The sequence below is a fragment of the Oreochromis niloticus genome, linkage group LG9, assembly GCF_001858045.2.
Source record: "Oreochromis niloticus isolate F11D_XX linkage group LG9, O_niloticus_UMD_NMBU, whole genome shotgun sequence".
Classification (NCBI taxonomy): domain Eukaryota; kingdom Metazoa; phylum Chordata; class Actinopteri; order Cichliformes; family Cichlidae; genus Oreochromis; species Oreochromis niloticus.
This window is the reverse complement of record NC_031974.2, coordinates 21,522,397-21,541,770: the sequence shown is the minus strand read 5'-3', so window position 1 is coordinate 21,541,770 and position 19,374 is coordinate 21,522,397. Positions and strand designations below refer to the sequence as shown.

General features: G+C 41.1%; 1 protein-coding gene across 3 annotated transcripts in view; it reads right to left on the bottom strand.

The window, feature by feature from the left end:
• Window positions 1-349: 349 nt before the first annotated feature.
• myripb (myosin VIIA and Rab interacting protein b) overlaps window positions 350-19,374 on the bottom strand; it is a 116,255-nt gene continuing 97,230 nt past the window's right edge. For 2 of the 3 annotated variants that reach the window (XM_005471762.4, XM_005471763.4), the window contains exons 5-18: window positions 17,169-17,249; window positions 15,248-15,345; window positions 14,864-14,944; window positions 14,000-14,161; window positions 12,166-12,346; window positions 11,309-11,835; window positions 9,758-9,907; window positions 8,733-9,509; window positions 8,379-8,441; window positions 5,387-5,575; window positions 5,136-5,297; window positions 4,911-5,006; window positions 4,634-4,694; window positions 350-2,998 (exon numbers count right to left, since the gene is read on the bottom strand). In XM_005471762.4, the coding sequence (XP_005471819.1) occupies window positions 2,955-2,998; window positions 4,634-4,694; window positions 4,911-5,006; window positions 5,136-5,297; window positions 5,387-5,575; window positions 8,379-8,441; window positions 8,733-9,509; window positions 9,758-9,907; window positions 11,309-11,835; window positions 12,166-12,346; window positions 14,000-14,161; window positions 14,864-14,944; window positions 15,248-15,345; window positions 17,169-17,249 (2,672 nt within the window). In that variant the 3' untranslated portion in view covers window positions 350-2,954. The remainder of the gene's footprint in view (window positions 2,999-4,633; window positions 4,695-4,910; window positions 5,007-5,135; window positions 5,298-5,386; window positions 5,576-8,378; window positions 8,442-8,732; window positions 9,510-9,757; window positions 9,908-11,308; window positions 11,836-12,165; window positions 12,347-13,999; window positions 14,162-14,863; window positions 14,945-15,247; window positions 15,346-17,168; window positions 17,250-19,374) is intronic. The other variant, XM_005471765.4, reaches the window with a different exon arrangement.

Sequence of the window (19,374 nt, the reverse complement as noted above, 5' to 3'; positions counted from 1 at the left end):
CGTTGGAGCTGCTGCTCAGCAGCCTGAGAAACAAGGAGAACCTTGGAAAAGTGCTCGACGGGGAGGACGGTGATTGGTTACCGTGATGTGCTCTCCTCCCCACATCCAAAAACTCAGTTTTATTTTTTGTTTGTTATTTTTTAAAAATCGAGATTATATACACGTCTTCATAATTATATTTCTCTTGTGTCTGTTATGAGCCTCACCCATGTCTGTACATAAAAATGCACTCTATATTGATTAATAAATCAGGATGTCATGATTATATCTGTTGACAACCTTGCTTGTAACTTTCGTGAGTGTGAAGGCAAACATTTTCTTTGAAAAAACAAGCAAACAAAAAAAACAATTTTAAGTTTGCAAATTTTATTTATTTCATAATACATTTTTTTCTCTCAGAGTACTGTGGCACATAGAGAATCTGCATTTTTTTCTTTTTTTTGCTTGTTAATAATTTCCCCAACATATCGTATGGATTGCAACAAACAATTGCACATAAAAGTGAATGGCCCGCCTGTGGAGCTGTGCACAGTGAACCTCTTCATAGTCGTTCACACTGGATTTAAACAGGAACAAGAGCAACATTTGTTTTTAGCTCTGGGAGAATCTCATCACTTCTCAGTATCCGCGACACTGTTCCAACAGCCAACGAGACGTCCTGTGCAAATCCAGCCTCACAAGTCATGACAATTATACACAGTCTCTTGCACAACACTGAACGATTTGTCAACTATGATTGGGCAATAAACACATTATCATATCATATCCATGTTTTTCACATATACATATATTAACAAATTCTGCAATGAGATATTGTTATTTTTTTATTCTTTTTTTACATTAGAAAAATACAGGACACTGATGATTGGACCCTTGTGGCTGTGCTTCTTAGAGAGACATTTTTCATCAGTTTGATAAAGCCAGAAACATGCTCTTTTTTACATCAACACCTCTGGAGAACAAGATTGACAAAAATACAAGATCAATGTGCAAACCCAAGATGCGAAAGGCTGGGGATGAAAAGGTCACTAATAGAAGGGGCAGAGCATTCATACAGAAGATCATCACACCTTTCAAACACTATCAGAGAATCCAAACCTGCTCTTATTAAGCTGGAGCCAAAGCAAGAACTCTGATAACCGTATGCATGGCTAACATAAAATGTCCCAAAACTGAAAGGCAGTATTCTCGTGTTTAAGGACTACAAGTGTGCCTCTCATCACCTGTGTTTTCGAAGCATTTACCATCGTCATTACTGGCAGAACATCGAATGGTAAATGCAAGCTTACACTGAAAGCAATTTGAGTCATCACACATAAGAGAGTCTGGTAGAACTGACTGAGGTGGGTTCCTTTGAGGAGAGAATAAAGCCTTTAATTTGCAATAGTACTTATTTCAGTGGTATTGCATAAAAACGTTCAGTACAAAAATAAATTGCTCGTAACAAAATCATGGTTTCATGGCATTTGTTATATAGCCCGTCAGACTTCGTTATGTAAAAATCTTTACAAGAATTTTTGAATGCAACACAAAAGATCAGACATGACCCCGGCAAAGGGAAAACATGAAAATACTCTTTTTTTTCTCCTTAAATAAAAGGCCACAAAGTTTTAAAGTAAACAAGAGAAAATGACAGGGAGGAGGAAGAATGGCTTTGCGTTGGAGAAACTACATACGTCACGGAGGAGGATTTTCAGACCCAACTTGAATATCAGATGGATGCTCCATGCAGATCTATTTTTTAATTTTGATCTATTTAAATGTTGTAACCCACAACTTCCAATTACTCAAATATATGTGAATGTATCTACAAATCAGCTTTTTCTTTCCTAAATACATTTACGCACTCCTCACCAGTGAAATGTCAGCGTGGCAAATGGATGCTTAGCTTAGCTTAGCTAAGAGACTGAAAAAGCAGGAAGCAGCGAGCTTGGTTCTGTCCAGCTCCCTTCGGTTTCGGATTATCATTAGCTGCCCATTTCTTAATTTTACCTCTCCTTTTTTCTTCATACAAGTTTGACAGTTTGTCTTGACAGTGGCTGGACTAAATTACTTAGGTCACAGCAAGAAATTAAATGATTATATTTCCAACATGTTGACCTGGTCTTTTAACTAGCTTAGTTTCTTCTCAGCTACAGTTTCTCAATGTGCTTACTATTCCTTTATGGTCATCGAGCACATGGTGCAACGGACAAACCCCCCCAAATAAAACAAAAACACTTGTGACGTGTTACTTTGAACATCTAAACAGCTCTTTTTTCTAACTCTTTTCTGGTTTGCTTGTGATTTGTATAAATCATTAAAATATTGAAGGTTACAATCATCCCCATTTGGTGATTACCATCTGATAGCTATATGCGGGTGGATATTGACAATCATCAAAAAACAAAACAGTTTGAATAAATCCCCCGTAACATTTCTTGGTTCATGGTGACAAAGACGATGCAGTATAAAACATGGCTCAGCCTCTTTTCGGGACACTGAATCACACAAATTTTCTTATGATTTTTCCACAGCTTCATTGCACATTAATTCACAACACTCTTGCAAACAGATAGAAAACTGAGTTTTACTTTGTCTGTACATATATATTCTTTTAAGTCGGTTTATGAGGAGTGTTTGCAGATCTTAAGGCAGAGAAACCGACTGCTGACTGCACACATATTTCTGTGTGTGTGTGTGAGTCTATGTGTGTGCAGTAAGGAGGAAAAACAGCATGAAATAGATCTTGGTAAAAGAGAAAGATCCAGCGATGTCTTCTTTGATCTCTTTAATTGATGGGTACTGAGCTTGTGTGAGGAGTGAGTGCTGAGTTGGGTTACACAGGGCAGGTGGTGGCCCCTGCTTGGCCTGGAGCTAGAGGCAGATGCTGGGTCAAGGCACTGGATGTGAAGGGCCCCTGTCCCCGGGGCTTGAAAATAGCCCTGAGGGACTCATTGTGCTGTTGACTGTCACTATGGCCGAAATACTTTAACCTGCTGCTCTGGCTCCAACTTCTCTGAAATTAGAAAAAATGCCACATTTTTATTTTAAGAAAAGCACACGTGTCTTGATTCATGCTCAATCATCCAGGTAAGGAAATCCCCAAAAAAGTTGATTCTGTTCATCTGGATGTTTCGTTTTCCAGATGACGCTACATCCAGATGAACAGAATCAACTATTTGGGAAAAATCACATATATGTGTAATTATGTCCTTTGTCCTGTCTCCATCCTTCACCTCCAACCTATCATGACAGACAGCCATGACAGGTTGAGGTAGCCTGAGCCTAGATCTGAAAAAGTGAGATCGTGAGTACAAGCAGAGGAAATGAGCATCCTCCTTAGGGTGTCTGGGTTCTCCTTTAAAGATTAGGTGCAGAGCTCAGTCATTCAGGAGGTACTCACTGTAGAGCTGCTACACCTCCACATCAAAAGGAACCAACTGAGGTGGTTCAGGAATCTGACTAGAATGTCTCCTCGGCACTTCCTGCATGAGGTCTTTTGGACATGTCTCGGAGGCCCCAGGCAGGACATGCTGGAGAAATTACATCTAGCATCTGGTTTGGGAATGTCACAGTGTTTTCCCATGAAACTCTCAACTACTGTTGTTTTAAGCAATAAATCATGTTTCTGGAAACTGCCAGATAAAATGAAGGTTTCAAACAACAACGTGTATTACTCCTTTCACAGAGCTCTGCAAACTGGTTCTAACCTGAATAGGAGTGGGGTCTCCAGTACACATTAGAGTAATTAGACACTTCAGTGTCCTAAACTGGCAGATTTATGACATGGTAGTGGTAAAAGACAGATTTTGATAGTTTGTGATGGGGTAGTACACACAGTTGCAAAGGCTTCATCGCAACCTTGGTTTAAACAAGTCATTTATATTTATTCTATAATGTTGTATTGGGTCAAAAAGTGCTTTTCCTCATGATCATTTCAAAGCAACAAGAAGGTTTGGTAGTGTATAGCTAAATGTCAGTATATTTTCACTACAAATGTGGAGGATGTTGTATGGACTGATAGAAGGAACACACTAAGGTGGAATTACTGAATCAATATCTTGGTCACTGAGTTTGACCCATTGTCCTTTCTGCTGTCTCTCTTTGGAGCTTTGCTAAAAAGCCACCCTGAATCAAAGTCATTGTGTAGATGACGGTGAAGAAAAAAAGAGAGACAAAAAAGAAATAAAGAAAGCTGCAGCAGAAAGAGGCCTTTCACGAATATGAAAAGGAACCGACTTCCAGTTGGTTGATAAAACAGCCTTATCCCCCTGGACTGTGTGTGTGTGTTTCCATTTGGCTGCTTTACATCTAATGGGGCTTTTCAGTTACTTAGTCTCTTTTTAGCAAATGTATTCACTTTTACATCCATTCAATGGCCTCTCTCTTCTTTTAGGACAAAGCATAAAATGTGTGATGTTAACTAAGGCCGAATAAAAATGTCCCTCCCCTCTGTCTCAGTTCCCATCTCTAGGTGTCTCGGTTTCACACACGTAAGCATACACATTCACACTTTGTGTATACAAGGCTGTACCCTGCATATGTCAGCAGTTTAGTTCAGTTTAAAAAAAAAATCATGCATAAACATATTTTTTCTTTGTCTGAACATAATAGATTTCTCCAAAGTGAGCAAAATAAGCACGTTTGGTACCTTTTAGTGGAGGCGCTGGAAGCTTCCTCCTCTGATGGCGTGATGAGTCCAGGGTTTGAGGCTGTAATGAGAATATTACCATCGCTCATCTATTATAGTTCATTAAAATTAACAAACCAACCATATCTGACCATTTCTTTATTTCAATAACCATTCATTACTATATAAGCACGAACACGTTCATCAGTAACACCAATACTCTTTAAAGACATTACATATGGCCTGAAAGTACAAAAAAAGTGCAAAAGATTAAGCGTGCAGGAAGGCCAGTGAGTACCTTAGACTTTGGCTTGAGCTTGGAGAAGCGATTGCAGACAGTCACGTTCAACCCAGCTGTTTTCAGAGCTGATATTCTTGCCTCAATGTTTGATATCTTAAAGCAAAAAGAGGATTTTTTTCAAGAGAATTTAAGGAGGATGTTTCAGGCAACAGCTTTGGTCAGTTTTTATTAAGAATAGCAATATAAAGATGTGTGCAATCAGTCATCGATCCTCTGAAGTACCTGCAGTTCAGACTGCTGGACTTGAGCAGCCGCAGTAGCCACTTGATCTTCCAGGAAGGCCAGCTCTTGGTCTGTCGTCCCACTGCTAATACTGCGGGCGCAGTGCTCTAGGTCTCCCAGTGCTCCCTCAAGGCCATACACCGCACCAGCAGCAAGATAAACCTGCAGAGAAAAGAGCGAAACTTTTAGTTCCCATTAGCACCAAAAGCTCAGGAGGCAAAACTACTGGGTGGAGGTGCTCTCTAGCTTACATTCTCCTCCATTTTGGTAAGCCTCTGGTCCAACCTGCGGGTCTCAGAGCTGCTGGATATGGGAGAAGCACTCATAGACTCAGAAGGGGTGTAGCTCTCACCTCCTGCCTCACCAATCAGGTCCTCAGTAGCATTCAAAACCTTTAGCACCTCCGTGGTGATGCTGCAGAGCGAAGCCGCCGAGCACTTCTGCTCCAGTCAAAGAACAAATAGAATTAACAGACCGTCTGAATTAAAGTGAGATTAAAATGAATTCAAGTGAAATGTCCAGAAACACTGGAGTCAGAGAGAAACTGGGAAAACCTTATTACTCACACTGTTAAAGAGACTTAATGTGTGAGAAAAGCAGAAAATGTCAAGCAAGTACATCAAATCTGTAAACATCACCTTAAGGGCAAGAGCTTAATGTAGTGTAATATACATGAAATGATAATGAAAAATATCTTTCATTTCGAGAGCAAGGGGATGTGACAAAAGGCAATTATGTAACTATTCAATTTTGGAACATTATGCAATCATTAGCGTTGTAAAAACATCCCCATTTCAAAAATGAATATGAGTCAATAAAGATAATGCGGCATCATGTTTTAATCAGCTGCATTAGCCCCCTTTGGTTTTCACACTGTAAAGCTTAAAAATAATAATAAATGAATAAAAAAGAACATTTTGCAGGTGACAAGTGCACATATATTTGTCACTCTGGACGCCTAATTAATGTTTTGTGAGGACCCACATCTACACATGCTTGACCTGGATAAGCAGTCAGAGGGTGCAGAACAGGGATGTGAGAAATGGGGTAATAAGGTCTCAAGACAAAGCTAGAGAAGTGAGTCATCTTCAGTTGTTTTTTTTTCTTAGGCTTTGAATTGGTAAACGATGGCACTGTGGACACACCATCTCTGGTCACTGAGCTTCAGGAGAGCAGTTGCAATTTGGACGTGAAGCTGAGGATTCAATCATAATTCAAAATAATCTAACATCTGCCAATAGAGGAGATAAGATTGTCAATTGATGCCTCAGCTAATCAGGAAATGGGAATGACTTAAGTCAGCTGTGGAGATCTCTCATTTCAGCCAAACCCAAGCAGCCTGCCTCCAAATTCATGCCATCTGTGACAAATAATGATTCAAAAGTAAAGACGGTGAGTGAAGAAAGTTGCCGTTTCATCCTCTTGAGCTCATGTAAACACTGAGAAAGAATAAGAAATAGCAGTAAAGAGAGAAAGACGTTATTCCATAATGAATGAATCATTTGCTGAAGCTTTGATCAGTGGGATCAGAAGTACATCGATCCCTCTCGGGCACAGTGTGACAGTCTGAAAAGCCGGATTTTAGCCGGAGAAGGCAGAAGCAGGTAGTGATGAAAAAGAGACAAGATGCTGGTTATCTTTTTTTCCTTTTTAAATCACTATTGATCGATCTTAAAAAGAATGAGATGCAGAGATGGACACAGTGAGGTATCGATTTGGGTTGGTCAAAGGAGGAGTGGAGATGTGCTGATCCACTTCAAAGAAGTAGGCCATCACCCGTCTGATCAAACACTCATCACAGACACTGATATCTCACTTCTATCAATGAGGAAAGTTGATCCAAGGACATAAAAAACAAAGAAACTAGTTTGATGATCAACTTTTTTTTTCCTGTATCGTTCCCTCTGTGCATACACTGGGTCCAATTACCGTCTCCACCCTGAGGGCTAATCTCTAAAGCCTCAAAGCCTCACATGACGCCACCTGCGTCCACAGTAGTGGTTCTAGTGGGGATGAGCTCATAAGGGCATGAAACGTAATGAACACATGGACGGAACCAGAAGGTGGTTGATATTTTGTGAATCTGGGATTATTTATTCAATATTCTTTGCTTTATGTCTATTTCTGTACACCATCCAGACCCTTACCTGCTGAAGATCACGTACGCTGAAAAGCTGTGAATTAGTACGACGGCAGTGAGCTAGTCAGTTTTCATTCGGATTCATTTAATAAAGGCAAAACACTAGATATCGCTTCAAAAAGGCGCAAATATCACGGCTATGGTCGCACGTTTTCCCCTATTCACATCGCACTCAGGCGTCCTGGCGGGTTTGTAAAGGGAGCTGTGAAAGCCATCAGAAATAGATCACACCAGTACATGTGTCATACAAGCTGTAAGAGGCAAGCATTACTCATAGAAGCCCTTAGAATGAGTCTGCTTAATGATCAGCATCGACCCTCATGCCTCAGATGTATTGTCCAAGTGTGTGCGTGTCCCATCTATCTGACTTTGTGTATTATTGACTTCTCAGTGCTGAGTTGATTATAAATGCAAAAAAAGCAACTTTAAATATCAGCTGGAACATTACTTTTGACATAATGGATTGTAGTTTTGACATCTAGTTATTTAAAGTTTATTTTACCTGCCCAATAAATTCATTCATTAAACAATAAAGATTTTTGATAATACGCATACTTTTGTAGTGCACAAGAAATCAAAGTAATTTACCGTCTTATACAGAAATGTGAAGAAATGGTTTGTTTTTCCAACAGGTACAGGTACAGATATCATTTAAAGTTGGTTTTTAGCTACATTAGCTGTTATGTGTAGACACAACACTGGTTCATCCCTTGAGTTAGGTACCCTTTTTCCTGCTTGAATAATTCATTAAGTGGCTTAGCAAAAAAAACCAAACATCCCTCTGAAAATGGTCATGTACAAGGATTGAAAATTAGTGAAAAGGGAGCAAACGAATAAGCTTCAGAAAGCCTGGAAATCTACTGCTCAAGACACACTTTTTAAAAAAATTACAAGACAGTCTGGCCCCTTGGAAGCAAAATGACAGTGCACAGCACTGTATGGACTGATAAAGAGTCCAAAAAATAGAGCATTTTAATCATATGTATGCAATTATAATGCAGTTTACTACAGTGCATGTAAATAAGATATTGGGATGGCTGCAGGTTTTTGTATCCTTGTGCAAGACTTCCAACTACATCCTCTTTCTAGCCCTTATATCTCACCTGCTGTAAGACAGAGGAGAGCAACTGAAGCCTCTGATGTTGCTCCAAGTCATTCTGTCCCACCTGACACATACGCACATACAGAAAGCATACACACGTTTACCAGCAACACACAGACCAGACAAAAAACTCAAAAACAACACAGCAAAACAGAGAAAACATGGGATGAGGGACAGATAATGACAGCACTGATTGTCAGGTAAATAACAGAGGAGGTTGTGATAGTAAATAGTTTTTGAAGGCACAAAAAAATAATTAAAAAGCTTACAAACAGGCAACAAACAGACTGCAATGCAAGCACAAGCAGAAGACGATCTGCGGATGAAAATCAAATCTTGTGTACCATCTCCTCACCTGGTTGTTTGACAGCGCCCCCTCGTGGGAAGAAGGGGTAACAGCAGGTGAACTTGCACTGGATCCGCTCCTCCTCGCTCCCCCTTTCTGTTCCGCTTCCTTCTCCGCATCTCGTTTATGTTGTCTCTTACTCTGCCTGTTGGGCTCTCTTTTGTCTCCTCTCTTTTGTTCCTGGTCTTCCACTTTCATATCTAAACTCTCGCATGCCTTCTCAAACCTCCTCTCCCGACTTCTGCCGTCTTCTCTCACCGAGGGACTCTTTATTAGCCTCTCACTTCTTTTAATCTCTTGTCCATTCACTTGTTCCACTGCTTCGCTTGCTCTCTCTCTTGATTTGTCACTCACTCGCTGCCTCTCTCGCTCTCTTTCCTTTGGCTTCAGTTTCTCTCTCTGTCTGTCACTTTCTTTATCCGTCTGCCTGTCTGCAGGCCAGTTTGTGCACTCCTCCTCAGATGAGCTGCTGTCTTTGCTGTTTGCACTGATGACCAGCTGACCAAGTCTAGACTGCAGCTCCCCTTCTAGAGGATCTCTGGTTGTGGATCCAGGCCCTGAGCTGCTGGATGAGAGCTCTTGCCCCAGGGTCAAGGAGGGGGGCTGAGAAGGGCTGGGGACCGGTGAATTTGGCGCCACTGTGTCCAGGTCCTCTGGCTCGGTTGTCATAGCATCTAATTTGAAGGCGTCTGGTGCAGCTGTGGCCACTGGTATAGTGTCAGATTTTGGCTGTTCTTCACTTAATCCCCTCTTCAGCAGGGCGTGGAGTAGAATACCACTGTTTTCCTTAAATGTCGACATGTAAAATCAAAAGACAATTGTAAAAATCTAGCAGGTAACCTATATTTGCAGATTTTAAAGACTAAAGCACTGCTAAAGAGCAAAATAGCCTAAACTAGATATCTTAATTTGTTGCCTCCCAATGGTGAAACAATGCTTTACAACCAATGCCGATCAGCCGCAATAAATAAATGCATAGATGGATTTTAAAGTGAGTTCCTGTTAACAACCAATAAGGAATCACTACATTTTACCTGCACTAAGGGGTAGACTGACTGTGGATGGCTCTGGCCTCCAGTCCTGTTTTGCTCGGATGATGACTCCCTCTTACTCTTCCTGCGTCGCCGTGATCTTCTGACAGGATCGCTTTGCCTCTCCTCTGCCTCGCTGCTGTCTCCCATCACCTGGGAACAGTGACAGGAAGTAAACAGGTACATGTGCCACTGTTACATATCTGATTAAAGCTTTCACATGATAACATGCTTTTCTTTCTAGGACTGTCTTTTGTGATCAGGTTTTAATTGAACGCAACTATTATTTCTGTATCTTTGTCGGCTCATTTGAGGCCTCTGCACCAAGGACTGCAAGTAAAAACTCATGTATCTTTTGTTCTCTATTGTTGTCTCTCCTAAAAAAAAGAGCTAACTGGGGGGGTGGGTACTTTTCACTTAAGGAACATGGAGTCTCTTTTCAGAGTACAAAAAAAAGTGTAACAGTGAGCATCCCCAGTTCTACAACAGCAGTCATGACCTTTTAATCAGCAAATAAAGAGCTGTTAAGTAATGAGATTTAATGAAAAAGAGCTTTTAATTGTTTAGAATACAGTAGTTGCATTTGAAGGTTATTTGTTCCTTTGGTATCATACAACGGTCAGCCATAACAATAAAACCAGTACTAGGTGAAGTGAATAACAATGATCGTCTTGTGAAAATTAAACTAAACCCTTGGTACGGACATTCATGTGCACTCAATGATTGCCTGTCTATGTGTTAGCCCTGCGACAGACTGGCGACCTGTCCAGGGTGTACCCCGCCTCTCGCCCTAAGACAGCTGGGATAGGCTCCAGTCCCCCTGTGACCCTGAAAAAGGATAAGCGGAAGCGAATGGATGGATGGATGGAGCTCTATAGGCTCTCTATTGGTTCCTCTTATTTGCATTTTTCTTTTTGTTATTTCTTTATTTGTACATGTCTGTTATTATTGAGAGTGCATGCGTAATATGCAATAAGTTGACATTAAAAAGAGTAAGAGAAAAGGGGGAAAAAATAGGTGAAAGTATGAGAATAAATATTCTTATCCCTTCATCACTCCTCCTTTTGATGCTAAGTAACATTCTCCCTTCTAATTTTTATGTCGATTTAATGTAGACACACTATACACTTCACGTGTAAGTTCACTAGAGCCTAACTGATATAGGATTTTAAGACTGATAGCAATACCGATACTTGGTGAATACCGATACTCTGATATATCAGTCAATATTCTTTCTTCCTTTTAGAATCTCCCTAACATTTCTCATGTGTGGTTCTTTATTTCTTCAGTTATGCTCTCTCCTGCTCTGCTGGGATCAGCGGGTTGTTGTGCTTGTGACGATCTAAACACGCATTTCCAACAGGGAAGTTGCAGAGTGCCCTCTGGTGGACAACATCAACACTGATAATATGGTTGAAAGGTGTTTGCAGATATTATAATTATAATATTTGCAGATATTAGCCCACCAACTACTTGGTAGGGCTCTAAAATTCTCATTACAAAGGACAATATTTACATCTGACATTGTAGAACAGGATAATTCAAAGACATCACCTTAGGGTTAAAGTTCACATCCAATGACTCTGATTGGACTGGGTATGGAGAAAAGTTCTGCTGAAGGTGTTGGTGATGCAGCGGCTGGTGATGAGGGTGAAGGTGCGTATCCGGTGGTCCTTTCTTCCTCATTAGATTGTGGGGTGGTTTACGGGGACATGCAGAGAGCACTGACGAGGCCTCGGAGTCCGAGTTGAGAGTCTCTGTGTTGGTGTACTGCCCCGAGGATGGTGAGGTGACGGGGAGATGCTGAGTGTAAATCCACTCGGGGTCATGCTGCGAGTCTGTGTAGTAAGTCTCATCTGACAGTTTGCGGCGAAACTGTCTCAGTGCTGCACCCCAGCCACCTTCATCGTCCTCCTCTGAGTCAGATCCCATCTCGTCGTAAGCGGAGACAACGCCGGACTCCTTTTCCAGCACGCTGAACAACAGGCTCTTCCTCTTGGTGAGCAGGCTGGGCCGAGACAGCTGGGAACTGTGCAAAGCAATCCAGTTGCCGTCTGGACTCTGGAGCACTGAAGAGGCACCTGGATGAAAATCACAAGCAGCAGCAGGAAGTATAGAAGAACGGAGTCAACTACAGGGATTCAGAGAGTACTAAATAAATTCAATATCCATACTCTCAATAAAATTATATGAGCCTAATATAGAGCAATACATGGGGTAAAATTCTACAAATAATTTGTATGTCTTTGTATGTATGTGCATCTTTATGACATGTAAAGGAAAATCTATGGCCTTTGTCTAAAAATCTTTAAATCTATTCAGTTATCCATCTACACAAAGTTATATTCAAACTGATAAAAGCGAAATGGAAAGCTGCTCAACCAAAAAGAGTCTGTGAGTGGGACTTTTACTCGAGTTATCCAGGCGATCCATGCTTTTCCAGGTGGGTAAAGATGTGGCCGCCTTAGGCTCCCTCTTCAGAGAAGTGTATTCCTGCAAGCCGTCGTTGCCGCCACCGGCCTCAGCCACCTCCTCCTCTGGACCCTTCTCTGGGGAGTCGTCACTGGTGAGAGAGAACGCTGACCGCAACCGCTGCAAGAACAAACATTGACACACACACACACAGGCAAATACACAGAAATATGACACAGATCCGAAGAATGGCACACAACTCTGTTGACAAGTTCTTTCTTTTTTTTGTTTTTTGTTGACAGGAAGTTCAGACAAATTTTTAGCTGAGAAACATCTACAGAGATAACTGGCACTTGGCCAAAAAATATAATATCCATATATAGTAATTAACTAATACACATGAGAGCATTTGGTCGATCTGGACAATTCACTTCCTGTACAGCAATTAAAAAACAGAAACGTCACTACTATGCCGGCTGTAATTTACCATTCTCACCAGCAGGTGGAGCTATAACACTGAGCAAATATCTACTAAAGAGTTCCTGTGATTGTTTCTGTGTGAAACAAAAAAGTCATACATTTACATTAGATCAAGATTTTAATATACGAAATCACTAGACCTTTATTACTTAATTTTTGTGTATTGTGTATTTTTGTGTAATATTCGTGTATCTGTGGAACAACATAATTTACATTCATGAGAGCTTTGCGGTGCATTTTATATTTGGCAGCTTTTAAGAATAGTGTCTGATCTGTACTCTGGCGTCAACTCGAAAAATAAGCTAAGCTAAGCTATACTTTATTCTTCCCCAAATTTGAGAAATTAATTGCAGAATTAAACAAACAAAAAAAATCATTCCTCTTTAAAAAGGGTGGCGTACAACATTAAGCTTTAGTGTTACAGCACGTAAGTACGCATGTGAGTGTAAATCTGTATGCTTTGTGTGTCATTGAGTGTTTTTGTAGAGAGCTGATAAACACAGCTTATCCCATGGCAGGCAGAGCAGTCGAGGAGGATCCCTGCGTATTTCACAAGACTTTGATCTTCACTGAGTGAAACAGCAGGAAACTGAAGGCAGAGCCCCGGGGAGAGCAGCCATGATGCTCTGCACACACACAGGACGATGACAAATCTCCAGGAGTCCTTGTTGACTCGTAGTATGAACCCGTGCCAGGTGTGTGTACTATTGATTTGCCTGTGTTCCTGTGTGAGGACTTGCTGTAGTTGGCATATTGTATTATCTTTTTTCAAAAAAGGACCTTTCCCTCAAACCCACAACAGTAAGTAAACTCTTCCAGAATGCTCCAACACATCATTAAGAAAAATCAGTATTAAAAAAAGAGTCTGAGGAAAAAAGAATACAGCTTATATTAAGAAATCTAATCGTACTACCTAATTTCAAGTGACTGCATTCACAATTAGTCAAAAACAGAGAACCTGTCATCGGTGGGTCACGTACAGAGCAGTATGTGATCCATGCTACTGAAAAGTCACAGATTTTCTGGCAAACAACATTCCTGTGTTTAAAGCAAACAAAACTACTGACACAGCACAAACACACGCCCACAAAAACAGCAAGTAAAAAATGTATTCTTTGTGCTATGAAATGAAACATGATAAAAATGTGCAGCATGTTTGCTGGAAAAAAAGAAATCACACACTGCAGTGCCTCTTAGAAGTGTCTCATTGGCTATGTCCTTCTTTAATATACAGGTTATGCTTTATCTGTATTTATTCTGCATGTTTGTTTTTGACTTAAATAGAGATGGCTGAATACGGCAGCATGACATGCTCCATATGTCCCAACAGTTTAGACTGACACAGGGACTCACATAGAGAGAGTAGGAGGTTTTGAGCGGGTCTTGTGGTCCTTGTGATGAAGTGTGAGGCTGAGAAGGAGAGGGCAGTTCACTGGGCTGGATCAGAGACTGAGACTGAGGCCAGACAAAGTCATACTCTGTCTGCATCTCTGAACGCTTCCTTCTCTGGATGATCTGAGGGAAAAAAAAAAAGAAAAAGAAGGAAGTGAAGAAGACGATGAGGAGAGAGAACATGACAGAGACTGTGCATACAAGCTATAAGGCGTACACAGCCAGCTTTTTAAAAGGATGAACTAGAATAATAAATGCACAATGGAAAACAGAAATGCGCTCGTACAACAGAATTTTATATTTAGCCATTAATAATTTTTAAAGCGATGATTTAATTTTCATTTAAATTTTATTGTAACATTATGTGCTGAAATCTTGAAAGTATTTCATTTCCAGTGAACTGATTTCCAACACGTTTGACTTTAAACTCAAAGGCAATCAAACAACTGCAGATCCTGGCTCCACTCACTATGTGCATGCAAATTAGATGCCATGTGTAAAATTAAAGCAGTTGTCACTTGAGTTTTAAAGTAATTTATGCAGATTTTGACACTCTAAATTATCATTTTCAAAGACCTTCTGCTCTTTTCTTGCTTGAAAATTATTTCCTGTGCCATATTTCACTAAAACGTTATATAAGTGTAATTAATGACTTTTGTTTGAAATTATAGAGTAAAAGCGTAATTATTCGTCAATCCATTTGTAAAGGGTGGAGAGGAACGGCATAGCCTGAAGTGTTACATTTTTTTATTTTGAAAGATTTTAGCTGCAATGAATGCTTCCACATAAAAGAGACGAATAAACCTGCAGTAAAGTAATACCTACTTTTTGTACAATGGTTGTGGCGAGTTCTTCTATGAGCTCCTCTTTGTGGTCCCGCAGATATCGAGCCTCATTCTGTTTCTCCTATACACACACACACACAGACAACCACACAGCATATTCAGTTCAAAGTGAATGTGAATTACCAGGAGAGAGTCTGTGCAAAGGTCTTTGCCAAAAACCATGACTGTATCCCGCTGATACTGAGACCAAGAGGGAGGCAAGAGGAGAGGAGAAGTAAGAAGCCATGACAGTGATATAGGGGATTGAAAATATGGGGATGGAGAGCAGGAAGGCAATACGAAAGCTCTGAAAAGTGGGGGGAAGAAAAGAGGAGGCAGAGGCGAAGAGAGTGAGAGGAAGAAGGGGAAGAGAGGGATGTCTTACCAAGCTGTCACTGAACTCCTCTGCCTTAGCAATGGCCTCCTCTATAGCCTCCTCAGCAACACGCAGGGCGACTGTGAGTGTCTCTGCCATACTGTGCCCTGATAACACAACACAGCGAAGAATAAATGCATGCATACATGTATACAGAGTTCCCTTAACCTTCCCTCACCTGTGGATGGTGATAGTGATCCACTGCTTCGCTCCAGAATGAACTACACTACATAGAGAAAAGTACTGGGCCACATACACATTATATCTACAGTATCGACTTGAAACCCGTGTCACAAAGCTCCCGGTGCACAGCTTTTGTGCTAATGTTAATGCCAATGGAGATTTGGTTCTATGCTGTTATTGAGTAAGCAAAGCGTCAGAGACTTTTATTAAGTCCATCAGCACTCTGCACAGAGAGACATAGGCACCGCTTAATTAACTTTACACAAACCACGCTCAAATTCAGTCTTTAAACGACCAAATTTTTCAAATGTTTGTAAAGGCGCACTGCATGGCTAGGTGCTTGATTTTATAAATCAGCGGCAATGGGACTGAAAAGACCTGAATCCAAAGATTTAGAGGTGTGGTCTAATACTTTGGTCCATATAGTGCATTTAAATGAATATGAATAGACATTCATAGTTTCCTAGAGTCCTAAATTACCTTATTTGACCTGTTTGCACAAATTTTAGTGTCCAACTATTGCAGCAGTCATGCCATTGAAATTAGACAGGTGCTTTCTATTGTAACTTAAAGACCCTGCAATAATACAAAGAAAACCCCAGCAATCGAACAAGCCTCTACGACCAATTGGTTGGCAACAGTGGGAAGGAAAAACCCCTTCTAACAAGAAGAAACTGGTGCCATCTGCGGTGACCAGTTGGGCATGAGGGAAGGGACTGTGGAAGGGTGCCTTCTGTCCCGAATGTAATTATAATAGCTAATGGTTAAACACAGAGTGGTGTAGAAACACAAAAAAGAGTGAAAAAGAGTGAGTGAAGAAGAAATGCGAAGTGTTTAATGGGAGCAGCCTGAGACCATTGGTGCATAATTAAGGTAACTGGGAGCTGGTTCCACAGAAGAGAGTCCTGAAAGCTGACGACTCTGCCACCCATTCTACATTTAAATACCCTAGGAGCCACAAGTAAACTACCAGTCTGAGAGTGAAATGCTCTATTGTGGTGATATGATACTATGAGGTCTAAAAGATAAGATGGGGACTGATAATTCAAGATATTATTCAAAATGCTAGATTTAACAGAGATCCATTGAAGGCAAGGTAATATGGGAGAAATATGCTCTTTCTCCTTCTAGTTCCTATTTAGTGCCAGCTTAGTGCTGATGTTGCTAGGATGCTGAAATACAAACATCCTTTCAAACAATTTTATTTAATGTGTACAACGACCCTCAATTTGACTTGTACTATGATTATTTTACCCTTGCTTTAAATCATCATAAAAGAGCGCAGTTTTGTTGGCATTTCTGACACACCTATAAACACAAATACACACACACACACACACACACACACACACACACACATTAAGCATATGGTATTTTTTTCTGTGTGGGCCTTTTAGAAGCTGACATTATCTAAATGGCAGATCTTGATCACTGCACAAACAGCAGATAATTACCAGTAAACAAACAAAATTGGGTTTGTTTATTGTCAGCCACAAATCTTGTTAGCATATTTATCCATTTATGAAAGCGTACGTGTAAATATAATAAGCATCCACAAGAAAATCTGCTGTCTGTGGTGAGCACAGGGCGAGAATTTTATTTATGTGCACTTTTGCATGTCAGGAGGTTTATTTGCATTTTATTCCAGGGGATGTAGAAAAGCACAAGCATGCCGATTCTACCTGTGGCTGGAATTACCCATCTGCAGTGCCACAAAACGCTGCCCTCCCATCACCGCATCCCTCACCTTCGCTCTGCTTGTAGAAGGCGGAGTCACTGCCGCAGACGCTGCCATCGTTGTCGTTGCTTCCCTCGTGAACGCTGCTTTCTGAAACACAGAGGCCGTGAAACGAAGCCTTCAGATAAAAGCTTTCAAACACAGCCTGTCACAGAACTTCAAATATCCTGCGCGTATCATTCCAGATGATAGAATCGCCGCATGCTTTTTTTTTTGTTCTGTCGCCACGTTAAAAGTAGGTTACACTGCACAAAATGTCACCAAGACCTCTTTTTCTACTCTCGTCAACTGGATTCCCAACTGCACTTTTGTCATCTTGTCAATTTGTATTGTTTCGCTTCTTCGACTCGGTGCCATTTCCCAATTGTGATGTTTTTAAAAAAAGAAAAAGAAATAAACAAAAATAAGATGACAGTTGAAAGAAAATGACAATTCATCTGATAATTCCCTTTGCCTTTCAAACAAATGACATGTTTTTGCTCACCAAGGACACTTTCTCTTAAGCATCACAGTGGTGTGGTGTGTTGTTTTTCCTGTGTGTTTTGTGTCTAATTCAGGCCAAATCTCTTGTGAGTCTGTGCTATATTTGTGCAGTTATCTTTTTTGAGCAAATTCCTAAAATCTAGAGTTACAGCAAAAGAGATGTTCCTGTATCTCAAGATGGAAATTTTGACAGGTCTACTTAAAGAGCTGTGAAACCCCAGAGAAAGAGTAGTAGTTACTATGTGCCCGCCTTCAAAACCACATATTCCCTTAGTGGCCCATTAACTCCTGTTAGATATCTCCCCTGCGGTTCCCATTTATTGTGGCCTTTCACATCAATCTAGCTGTTAAAAAAATGAAAAGGGAGCACGCGGACATGCAGCTTATTAAGAAGACAAACTGTCAGATGACACCAGAGAGCTCTCCGGGTGAATTTCCAACTTAGCCTCTGATATAAGTCCTTCTCAAACATGAATCCTGGCTCTTTTTCCGTCTTTGGTTTTCACTTCAGCTTGTTTCCACTTAGCACCCGGAGCCAAAACAAAAACCAAACTTCTACTCAAAGCCTAGGCTTTGTCCCAACATTTCAGCCCCTGCTGCTAACAAAACCCACAAGCAAAACTAAATTCCATGATTCCCACTCTTGGCCCGTCTCCTATAGCTTCTGCCGTTAATCTAGCCCCGATGCTGCTCCTGTTGGACGGGCTGCTGTCACTGACTAAATACACAGAGGCAGCAGAATGTGCCCGATGGTTTGGTGCGAGTCTGCCACTGATCTCTGCCACAGCTAACTGCAACACTGCCAAGAAAACAGGCAAACCGTTACAGAGCCATCACTCTTTCACACTCCAGTGTTTCTACTGGATGAAAGGTTGATTTCTCCCCTGAATATGTACATTTTGCAAGGAGCAGCAATACGTCATATAAAAGGCTTTCAGTGCGGGTTTAATGGGTCCTGCGGATGAAAAAAGGAAGCCAAGTAAACAAAAAAACAAATCCATCAAAATTACAGAAACAGCATTTTCTCCATTCCCCCATGAGAGCAGCAGTAACAGAGCCAGCTGTCAGCCGTGCTGTACTAGTCCAGCTCTACTGCAAGATGAACTACTGTTTGTCAAAGCTCTGCAACATTATAGTGCAGAACCCGTAAGCCAGGAACTCTAAACTGCTATATTACTTCTTTCTGACCCCCAGAAAAAACAATGTTGAACGTGCCTCTACGCACTGCTTTAAAGTCGCGTTTGCCTCACTCTACTTTGAGGAGTTGCAATAGATTTTGCGCTGCCTCGTGCATGTCCACCTGTAAGCCCAGTTCTCCCAGTTGCAGTAAGGTATAACAAGTCCCCAAACTATTACACGCTCCACACCTCCTTTCCTCCTCCAAAGTTGTCTCACCTTGACTCACACGGAGTCCAACAGAGCCGTACTGTTCTCGCTTGGTTAGAGCTGAATGATAGTTTCTGACAGTGTGGAAGGGGACAATAGGTGGGGGAAATTACCTGCAGCTGCTCAGGACAATGTAGACACAGAAAAGACCGCTGTCACAGAAAGTGACACGCCTCACAAGAATCACACACACACACAGACACACACTGACTGGTAGGAAAGTGGGTGGAACTGCACGTCGACACAGAGGATGGAAATTCTTCTTAACCTTAATGGAAGCAGCCTGGAGCACGCTGTCGTTTATTCAGCGTATATTCATCACGGACGAGCACTTTACAAATTTAAC